The sequence below is a fragment of the Cebus imitator genome, unplaced genomic scaffold (assembly GCF_001604975.1).
Source record: "Cebus imitator isolate Cc_AM_T3 unplaced genomic scaffold, Cebus_imitator-1.0 Scaffold336, whole genome shotgun sequence".
In the NCBI taxonomy this organism is placed as follows: Eukaryota; Metazoa; Chordata; class Mammalia; order Primates; family Cebidae; genus Cebus; species Cebus imitator.
In genome coordinates, this window is record NW_016107651.1 from 985,795 (window position 1) to 996,821 (window position 11,027).

The 11,027-nt window shown below is 35.8% G+C and overlaps 1 protein-coding gene across 4 annotated transcripts in view; it reads right to left on the reverse strand.

Annotated features, from left to right (window-relative positions):
* Nucleotides 1-859: 859 nt before the first annotated feature.
* Nucleotides 860-11,027, reverse strand: part of MTMR2 (myotubularin related protein 2) — an 89,885-nt gene continuing 79,717 nt past the window's right edge. For all 4 annotated transcript variants that reach the window (XM_017505268.2, XM_017505271.2, XM_037730212.1 and 1 more), the window contains 4 exons: nucleotides 9,550-9,642; nucleotides 6,022-6,135; nucleotides 4,091-4,267; nucleotides 860-3,405 (listed from right to left, as the gene is read on the reverse strand). In XM_017505268.2, coding sequence (XP_017360757.1) covers nucleotides 3,244-3,405; nucleotides 4,091-4,267; nucleotides 6,022-6,135; nucleotides 9,550-9,642 — 546 coding nt within the window. In that variant the 3' untranslated portion in view covers nucleotides 860-3,243. The remainder of the gene's footprint in view (nucleotides 3,406-4,090; nucleotides 4,268-6,021; nucleotides 6,136-9,549; nucleotides 9,643-11,027) is intronic.

Below are 11,027 nucleotides of genomic sequence, written 5' to 3' on the forward strand. Positions count from 1 at the left end.
ATTTGAAGTCAATAAAGCACGTTTTTTAAGGAAGCACTGAAAATTTCCTTAACAGCCTGTTAATAAGGGCTTTGTGATAAGCTCTGAAAAAATGCATTTCTAAATAGGACACCAAGGTACTGATGACGACGAGAAAAAACTAGTACTTAGTTGCCATTCTCATGCTTACATAGAAACAGAGCCGAGGAATATTAGATTTCCTCATGATATAAGGTAATCCAAGACTGCGAATCAACATGTTAGCCACATATTAGAGGAATTCCTTTTATATGCCTCCCCTGTAATTGAGTTAAAATTCTTAGATTATATCCAGACATCCAGCATGAATTGTCATGGCTTCCTGGGCACCAGGCATGTCAAGCTTTTCTATGGTAACAGGTTTTAATTTAGGATCCTTAAATAGATTTTGGGGTATTATTTGTGATTCTCCTGAAATAGTAAACTTGGGTTTGTCCAGTTTTCTAATGAGTGGGTTTGTCCAGTTTTCTAATGAGTAGGTTTGTAACTTGATTGAATTAACCATGAGCCCATAGCCACAAGCAAAGTGAGAAGCAGTGCTCTGGTGACATGATAAATAGATTTGTTAACCACCATTTCAACTATTAAAAACTGCTGTTCTCTCCTTGTTTGAATTTCAGGTCACTAAACTGTATAACCGTCATTTGAATTGTAGTGGCTCTGAGTCCTCATTAGAAGGGTGACTGAATGATGCTAAAGCCTACCCTGTTTCTCAACTAGGATTCAAACTGATGTAACTACTCCAGTTTTTTGTACTCTCAGGTGAGAAGTGAAAACAAAATACTGCTTCAGTTTTCTTATCTGCATGTTTACAGTCGAGGAATGTCATCCATCTACTTAGGTTGTAACAGAGCTTTATTGCAGTTCATTTCAAATAAGAAAAGTATGTTTACAGACTTGGGGTTGACATGTGAATTATTCATTCCAATACAGTATGGTGAACCGCAGTGGTAGTAGCCATATACACAATGCTGTGGGGACACAGAGGAAGGTGGGGATGTCAGAGAAGGCAGTCATGAATCGGGTAACTTCCCAGAGGAAGAAATGCCTAAACTCTACAAAATAGGCAGTAGTCTCAAGCGAGAACAGTTGTTCTAGGTGCACAAGATAGATTGAACAAAAGTGGGGAAGTAGGAATCTGCAGATTACATGAGGCAATTGTGAACAGCAAAATAGCACTGGTACATAAAATTTGAGGTATGCAGAGACTAGGTCGAAGGGGGCTAAGGAGCTTCAATTTAATCATACTGGTCTCTGAATTTTGTAACCCTAATGATAAAGGGAAAAAAATTACACCAGCACAACCAATAGACATACAAAGTTATGAAACACGTAACTGTCAATTCAAATATTTAAAGTTTTGTGTAAATATGTAAAATTGCTAGTATTCCCCCTTCCACACATACCAGTGGTATGTCTTAAAGGCTCAAGTGCATGTACTCCATATTGGGGACTTCTGCAAAAGTTGAGGGGAACCACTGGAAGGTTCTCAACAGAGAAGTGATAGGGTTGTACTTACATTTCCCTAGCTTTTGATAGGAATTTGAAGTGGATGCAAGTATATTAAAACTACAAGATTTAAATTCTTGATCTCTTCAGCCATTCTACATTCTTTTATGTGGTGTCAGACTAAGATAATAAGGGTTTAATGAGGAAAATGGCAGATGGGTTTGTGAAATGTTTGGAGTAGAAAACTTAATTTTAATACTGATTTGCTAACCCTTAAATGCCTTGTTAAAAAGCTTCTATTTCACACAATTACCAAATAAATCATTCTAGTACCAATTTTGCTAAACTGGATAGAAACTAGTTCCTCATTGCAAGACCAAGATGGAGGGTAAGGTTCAGACTCCCTGTATAGTCAATCAGTCAGTGAAAAAACGCTGTATATTTTAATTGTTGGAATTGATGTTGGTTAAGGAAAAATGGGTACAAATTGAACATTTTCATTTGGGGTACATATTTCTCCAGTAATTTCCAAATATTTCTGGGGGAAAAAAGAAAAGGCAACTTTGGACACAAACAAAATTTAAAAGTCAGTTGAAATTTCTTTTAATTAAAAGACCAAGGGACAAGAAGCTCCTTTGTTACAGTACATTACATATGGCTCTTACATAGAGTAAAATAGACATCAGAGTCAAATGTTTCTACCAGCACCGAACTCTTACTTCTAGCAGGTGAACAGTGAAGCAAGATTTCTTTTACTGGCTTTGAGATTGTAGGACATCTTTTACATGCAGTATGTTCTTTGGTAGACTTAATCATTCAGTGGAATTACAGAATTTGCAAAGGAAAAAAATGTAATATAAAATTTGAGCATAGTACATCTCACCATAAGCTGTTTATACAGACTTGAGGAAAAAAAAATGTCAGTCCTAGTAAGATTTTTAAATACTTCTTAAAAACTTGCCAGTTTGCTTCTGTGTGTGTTTAGACACACACAACAAGTGAAATAAAGTGGAGTAAATCATTAATTTTTAAAATACCTTCCATGATGTTTCTGGTAACTGGGCTAATATGACGGGCATGGAATTCTCTAAACTCCTGGATGGCTACTTTATCCCCTTTGTCTTCTCCCATGTATAAGGCCTCCCATTTTGTATACTTTCTAATACACCTTAAGTATGTAAATAATGACAGCAGTAATTTTCAACTATGACTATGCCATAACAACAGTCTGCCTTTTATTATATGAAGAATATGGAAGTTAAAAAAAAATTGGTCAAGGTAAATCAATTACTGCAAAAAAAGGGGAAACCTAGAATGGAGAAAGCAATACCAAATGATTTTGATCTGTCATGGTATCAAGGCCCAATATCTGTGATGCCACAGAATTTCAGTGTTGGTTTGAAAACTGTTCCTCTGCATAGTGACCAGAGTGTATTTCTAAAATGGTTTTAATATTACCAGATGGCAAGATTTATATAACAGTACTTTCCTTTTAATAATGGAAACTTGTTCCCACTGTGGATCCAGGACTGAAGTATTTTAATATTCTCTGGATACTTAAAAGATTAGTGTCATAATCATGTAATTACATATGAAGTTATTTCACTTAAGCCACCTGCACTGTTACAGTTCTAAACTCATCCTAGAGAGATTTAAAATAAATAAAGTGACTGAACTTTCTCTCATAGATGGGTTCTAAATTTGGAAGACTTTCTACTCAGAGCTGCCAGTGTAATCAAGAGTGTGTAGCAATGATGCCCCTGATTATACAATCCTTTATACAACAGTTTGGACTGGAGTGACACACTGTGCAGGAGAGCTGGCTCTCTCTGAGGATGAGGTTGATCGGTTGGAAATCTCTCTCTGTAGTTCCTCTACTTTTTTCTGAAGCTCTGCTCGTTTAGCAAGAAGTTCTTTATATCTGTTGTGAATAGGTTCCTGTAAGAGCAAAAAAGAATCATTCAACTAGGCAATCCTGCCCAAAGCCAAGGTCAGATCATTCCCTAAATGTTGCAGTGTATGCTTTTTCTGCTGTTGGAACCAGGGGCGCCTTTCCAACCCATTAGTGAAGTTAAATACAGAGACTTTGGACACCACTACTCTTTTCACTGCCTTTCCCAGTGCCCCTCAGTACTTCCAGAGAATACCTACTGTGTAGATGCTCCTGAAACTGGTACTTTACCAAATACAACAAATATTTAAGACAATTAAAAAACAGTAGTCAGGGATTCTATCAATTAGTTGTAGGTTTTTAGCCTTGAACAGTTCTAAGTAGTTAATATTCCATAACATATTCAGAGTACACCAGAACTTTGTTCAGCTTTTAACTTTACTAAAGCTACTTTCTTCAGCTTATTAAAACAAGTCCCCTAGAGGTTATCCAGACAGAGGAGGGAAGATGCAAAAAAAACAGATAAGTGATTTGTCCAACGGCATACAAGCAGTCCTAAGAACCAGGTATACTGATTATCCTGTCCCAGTGTAGTACATTTTCTACTATACCATTGTACCTACCGGTGGGTAAAGTTTTAAATATGCACAGATAAGCTTTCTAGCTGCTTTCAACAAAACAAAGTTGCACTGCGTGGATGAAAACTCCCATTGTATATTGTACAGTACATACCTGTGGCTTCATCCGTGGATTCCACCTTATGTAATATCCCACCCAGAGCTCTAGGTGGCGCATGCTGGCTACTGGATAAAGGACATGATTGGAATAGCTCCCATAGAGAGGATTAGTGAAGTCTTCCAGCTGGCTATTTATGTAAGACCACAGTGACACAGTCCTTTTAGGAAGATTCTGTAGGCAGGAAAAATAGGTAAAGATTCTGTACCACATAAGCCATTTACACTTCAGATGAACTTTGTAAAGACGTATTTTGTAGTCATTAAAATCTCTTTAGAGGAAAGGAGACTTCAGTGATAAACCAACTTATATAAAATCAGAGGGTACTGGAAAACATTCTCCAGTTCCTCAAAGACATAGCATATGAGCCAGCAATTCCACTCCTGTACATATCCAACAAAACTGAAAACATATGTCTATACAAAAACTTTGTTACAGATGTTCAAAGCAGCACCAGTCTTAATAGCCAACAAGTGAGAGCAACTCAAAAGTCAATCCAACTGATGAATGGATAAGTAGAATATATCTACACAATGGAATATTATTCAGCCATAAAAAGAATACATGCTATAAAATGTATGAACCTTGGAAACATTAAAGGAGCAAGGTTTACACATTAAATGATTACACAAGGTTTACATATTAAATGATTCCATTTATGTGAAATGTCCAGAGGCAAATCCAGAGACAAAAACATTAGTGTTTGGCAGGCATGAATGGGGAGTGACTATTAACAGGTTTTCTGAGATGATGAAATTTTCTAAAATGAAAATGTGGCAATGGCTATACAACTCAGATACACTAAAAACCAGTAACTATGAAACTCACTATGAAAGTAAATTTCATGGTATGCAGATTATCGGTTTAAAAAGTTCTTTTTTAAATCACCACTGATTCCTATCCAAAGCTCTCAAAAACAATCTTTGGAACTTAGTTATGCTATTTCTAATGAACATTCCTTAAGTTATTGAGTGACTGCTATGCATAGAAATATTGCATGCTAGACACTGAAGGCATAAGGTGAATTTAAAATTTTAATACCTGCCTTTAAGGAAGTCTAGGAAACACTACATAGCAGTTCTTGTGGTATTCTGTATGGCTTATTTAACAATCTTCATCATTTTACAAAAGTAGACATTAACTTCCCCAAGTGAACTGACAAAGTAAGTGACAGATCCAAGACTTGAACCTAGCAGCTAGGCTTCAGTGCAAGCACTTATTCCTACTATGCTTTACAATATAAAACATAAACTACTTTATGACCACATTTTTTAGAATAAAAGTTGATGCAGAGGGAGACACCAATCAAGATGAATAAGATGTTGATACATGGGACAGACAAGTTTTCAGAAGTAAAACTTGAAACGTAATTCTTAGACCATTTCTTCTTAATACCAACCCCACTTAACAGTGATACCTATGAGGAAAAAAGGGATAATGAAAAACTTTCTACATATTATCTTTTCAGTGTTTGAATTTTTTTACAGTATTACTTGACAAGTTAAATTCAAAAGCTTAACCTAAAATGTCTCATTTATAAGTTTAGAATGTACTTGGAAATTTGAACTGCCTATTCACTCAAATGTACATTTTCTGCTCAATTTTTATGCACCTGCTTTGAAGGATTTCCATTCTACACAGAAAAATTGGTATACTGGTGCTCCTTAGATTTCACATTCTTCAGTTCTCTTTAGCAGAAACTACTTCCCACCCATAAACTCATAGCAGACAGTTAACTAGCACCTTCAGCCTTGTGACAAAGATACTTCAGAATAGATCAGGTCCAGATATCTGGAAGGAAGCAATCAGTATTATAGCATATAAGATAAAGTGTGACCCAAAAGAATGAAATCTATCACAGAGTACATTCTTTTAAGGAAAAGTATATAGTGGAGATAGTATGGGGAGAGTCATGGTTCATATTTTACCTCTTTTCCTCTCTGTTGTTCACTATTACAGAGGAATGTTCCGAATAAGCAGCTGTATAGGTGATCCAAAATGGTAATGAGAAAATACTCATTGAATTCAAATGCGGTAGGAAACTGCAAATTGAACATCACAAACATAAATTTAGACACTCTGTAAGCATATTCATTCCTGTCATGGGTAGATCCTTTAAGTTAAACATTCAAATCTACCTTATTCCAAACCATTAGGGCATTATCTGTATGGTTTTCTTTTCAAAAATTGCTTTATTACTTTTCTGACCATGATGTCTCTGTATATGCTGTATCTGCCAACCCTACACTTGCAGGCTGAATTTTGACTTAGGCAATTCTAGGCATTCTCTGCCAAAAATGACCACAAACATTAAGACTGTAAATTTTCAACAACATAGTTGATTTTCTTTTTTAAGGATTACCAAAAAAAAAAAAAAAATGCCAATAATGTTCTCCAGAAAATGTCAGCGATACCGTAAAGTAAACATTTAAGTAAGGCAGATAATTTACAAGTCAACCAGCCTATTACATATTTAGGTTGGTGCAAAAGTAATTGCAGCTTTTGCCACTGAAAGGGCAATTACTTTTGCACCGACCTAAACTTTTCAAGGACCATCCATCCCATCAAACCAGAGTTCCTTGTAAGCTACTATTTTGGCTGCATCTAACAAAAAGAAAATTCATTCTCTAACCCAAGCCAGGGACTTGACTGGATGTTAGTTTTACACAAGTAACACAATTTTGGGGGACTAATCAAATGAAAAATTACAAACCCCTGAAAGTCAGAAGGTTTAGTTTAATCCATCTTATCTAATATTTCAGAATTATTTGGAAGCTTCCGTGTAAGATTCTACCAATTGTAGGGCTGTGTGTGATAAATTCTATAAATACTTGGATTGCAGACTGTGAAAATACACATTGCTTCCAAATTTTTATTTCTTAGAAAGATCCCTTCCTTTATAGTGGAGGAAAATAGTATAAACAGCATGTAAATGGAATAAGGATGAAAACAGCTTTGCCTTGAAGTTTCTTAAAATTTAGCAAGTATACACAGGGTAACATGACAGATTTCTTAAACAAGAAAGGGCACTTAATTAGGCCTTGAATAATTTTTGTGGCTGTGAAGCTGAATGAAACAGATGATCAAGCAGAAGATGATCAAGCACTGCCACAACAAAAAGCCAATTGTAAGAAACTTTGTCGAATCCCATTTATTCCTTTAAAAAATAAGTCCCATCTCCTGTATTTGTTCACACTCTTAACAGCCTTATTATTAGCCAAATATGCATGCATCCTGAATCATTAAATAGCAATCTCGAGGATCTAAGCCTGCGATTAATTTTTCATCTTCTTGGCAAAACTATTAGCTCAGTTATGAGAAGACAGCTTAATCAGTAGGCATTTCCTCACAAAGAAACTAAAATAGCAGGGCATTAACTGCAGCTATTGCTTTTAAAATTATAAGCAGAAGAGAACTATTTTGTTTACATGCTTAAAATCTAAAAGGCCCTTCAACAAGTGCTTCCTGATTTCAGGACTGAGGTGACAGATGAGGATGGAAATAGGAAGAGAGGTATGGAATCTGGCTATCATAACATAATTGGTTCTGTTTTGACAAATGTGCTATTCAAGTCTCTGTACTAGTATTCAAGTATTTATAAAACTGATGATTGCTAACACACATTATGACAAGTTAATATGCTTTATGTTCCAGAAGAAAATATACAGAAAAACATAGGTGTATAAAATACAGATGGCTATAAAGTATTTTAGATTCTATCAAAAATACAGATTTAAACTGATTTTCTTTGATGTAGTGCCAGGCTCCAAATTAAACTGCTTTTAGATATAGAGCATATAAAAAGTTAAAAAAATTAAAATTACTAAGGAAGAAATGTATTAGAATGTATTCTCCCATCCAAGTGCTAACAACGCCCAACCTTGCTTTGCTTCCAAAATCAGATGAGATGGACACATTCAGCGTGATTGGCTGTAGATTATCATATACTCTTCTTTGCAAGAGTAAACTGGTAACTGGTAAATGTGGGTTTTTTTTTAGTAAATGTGGTTTTTTTTCTAACACATCAGAACTAATATATTCAAGCACATTATTTCCTTCAAGGTACTCACCTTGGAAAGCAGTACACACAACCATCAACAAAATACCAGGTTTTCAAAGTACTTTCCTACTCCTTTGATGGCGAAGTTAATTTTTGCCAATAGTCAAAGGTTATTTAAAACTGAATATGGTAATAGTCAAAAGTGAGGTCCTAGGGTTTTGGGTCATATATTCAAAAAGGATTGGGAGAGACTTATGTAGTTGAAATACTGTCTCAAAGGCAATTCCAAAGGAAAAGTCAAACATAATACATCGAAAGTATTAAACATCGTTAAACTAAGTATATAGCACCTTTCCTTCCTCCTACCACACAAACACACCAAAGGTTTGATAAAACAAAACTGAATTGCACACACATTTTCAGTATACATGCTGAAATACTAGTCTCATATTATAGTCATATCTACGAAATGCTTCATTTAACCCAACATGTTTCTAAATAATTCACCCAAGTAGAAATGCTTATGGAGGCAGGGGACTATTAAGTATAGAATTGATTATTATTTCCCCTGATGACTACCATTAATTTTCTTTTATTTAAATAAATAGCATTTTACTGAAGCTAAAAATATGTTCCTAAATAAATATGATCCAAAGCCAAGCAGAGCCAGCACTTGCTCTACTTTAAATTCATGTGGCAATCGAAGTAAAAACAATTCAGACTTCCAGTTGTTTTGGGGTCTAATAAACCCTTGGATAAATAATGAACTTACTTCCTAATATAAGCTGCATTCAACTGGGTTTTGAGATCATTTTTCTCGAGTTAGTATTAAATCATATTTTTAAGCCAGTGACCCTTTGCCTCATTAATAAAGTGATCCCATCATAAACGAGGTGTTTTCTGTCTCCTCTGTTCTTTCCAAAATATTAAATTCATTTATATTAATATTTCAAGTTAATTATTAGAAGTTCTAAAAATCATAATAGTTCTCTCCATGCTAAAAAAAAAAATTTAAGAACTAAATGTAATATGCGCCTACCTTGTTACACTTTCTAAATATTTTTCCCTTAAAAATTTTCAGAAGGAACAGATTGCGATGAAACAAAATAACAGTTAAAGTTACTTAAAAGATTTTGTTTTGCTTGTGTTATCTAGCTTATTTTTCTTCACTCTCAGCAATACAAAAATGGCTACTAGAAAACTTCTCAGGAGTTACTATCAATGCTACTCATTGAAATGCTAATAGAATCAAATTGTCAAGTGTTTAATAATACCCCCAAATAGCAACCTTTAACCTGACTCATAACATGACAATAAATAATAGCTCTCACATGGACATGGAGACTGTACAAGAATTTCCATTTAATGATCTATAGGATAATCAGTGACCAAATCTCCCAACTCTGACAGGAAAATTGAAAGGAGATGTTAAGAATAGATAGCCCAGATAAGTTACCTGTCTTGTCATCTGCCAGACACAGTCAATAAATTGAAGAAAAACTGGCGATCTGTCTGCATCTGCATGGTTCTTATCTCCATGGCCAACTCTCTGAAGCAAAAAGGTGAAATATATGAACTTAGGGGGATTTTTCATTTTTTGATGGAAATAATTTTTTTTTTTAATTACAGTTGGTCAGTATTCTAAAAATTTTTGAAGTAGGGTGCTGTGGTTCACACCTGTAATCCCACCACTTTGAGAGGCTGTGGTGGAAGGATCACTTGAAGCCAATAAATCGAGATGGGTCTGGGCAATAATAGCAAGACCCCATCTCTACAAAAAAGTTTTTAAAAGCCAGGCATGGTGGCATGCATCTGTAGTCCTAGCTATTCAGAAGGCTAAGGTGGGAGGCTGGCTTGAGCCCAAAAGTACAAGGCTACATATCGTGCACTCCAGCCTAGGTGACAAAGCGAGGCCCTAATACACATAAAATTTTTCAGAAAGTCTTTTTAAAGAGCACTGAAAAGGAAGTAGAAATCACCTGTTACCCTGCCGAGCAGAAATCTGTTATTAACATTTTGACATGCATACTGCTCAGATATTCTCTGCATGAGTGCTTGTAATACAAATTATTACTCTGTTTAATAAATGAAACCCTGATCCTAAAAGGTTGATAATGAAAGACAGAAGCAGTCAGAACTCAAAGGTCAGGTTTTTGTCCTGGAGATTTTAATTTCTCTCCTAGAAGTAACAGTTCCGTGGACACTGGACTTGGCACCATTCTCTGTTAATACCTTGACCACTGAGTGAAGGGTACCCCATCCTGTCTTAGCACTAATGTGTCTTCATCAGGAGGAACCATATTAGCACACATCTTAGAAAACCTGTTAAAAATGCTTGACATCAATCCTCCAAGCAGGCAGACATCTACCTAGTTTATCAGTTATTTTCTCTGATGACCTTTGACTCAGGTAACTGAAACAGAATCCTGCTCCTTATCCCAAAGCAGGAATTCTAAAAGTGGTGGTCCACAAACATTCAAGGGCTGTGAGGTCAAAATTATTTTCATAATAATGAGACATTATTTACCTTTTTCAGTGTGTTGGCATTTGCACGAATGATGCAGAAATTATGAAAGTTAAAAATTCTGGTGCCTTGGCGGGCATCAAGCAAGGCAATACTTATTATTAAAACTGTAGTCAGCCAGGTGCGGTGGCTCACGCCTGTAATCACCACACTTTGGGAGGCCAAGGTGGCTGGATCACAAGGTCAGGAGTTCGAGACCATCCTGGCTAACACAGTGAAACCCCATCTCTACTAAAAATACAAAAAATTAGCCAGGTGTAGTGGCACACACCTGTAGTCCCAGCTACTTAGGAGGCTGAGGCAGGAGAATCGCTTGAACCTGGGAGGTGGTGCTTGTACTGAACCAAGATCGTGCCACTGCACTCCAGCCTGGCCAACAGAATGAGACTCCCGTCTCAAAAAAAAAGTAA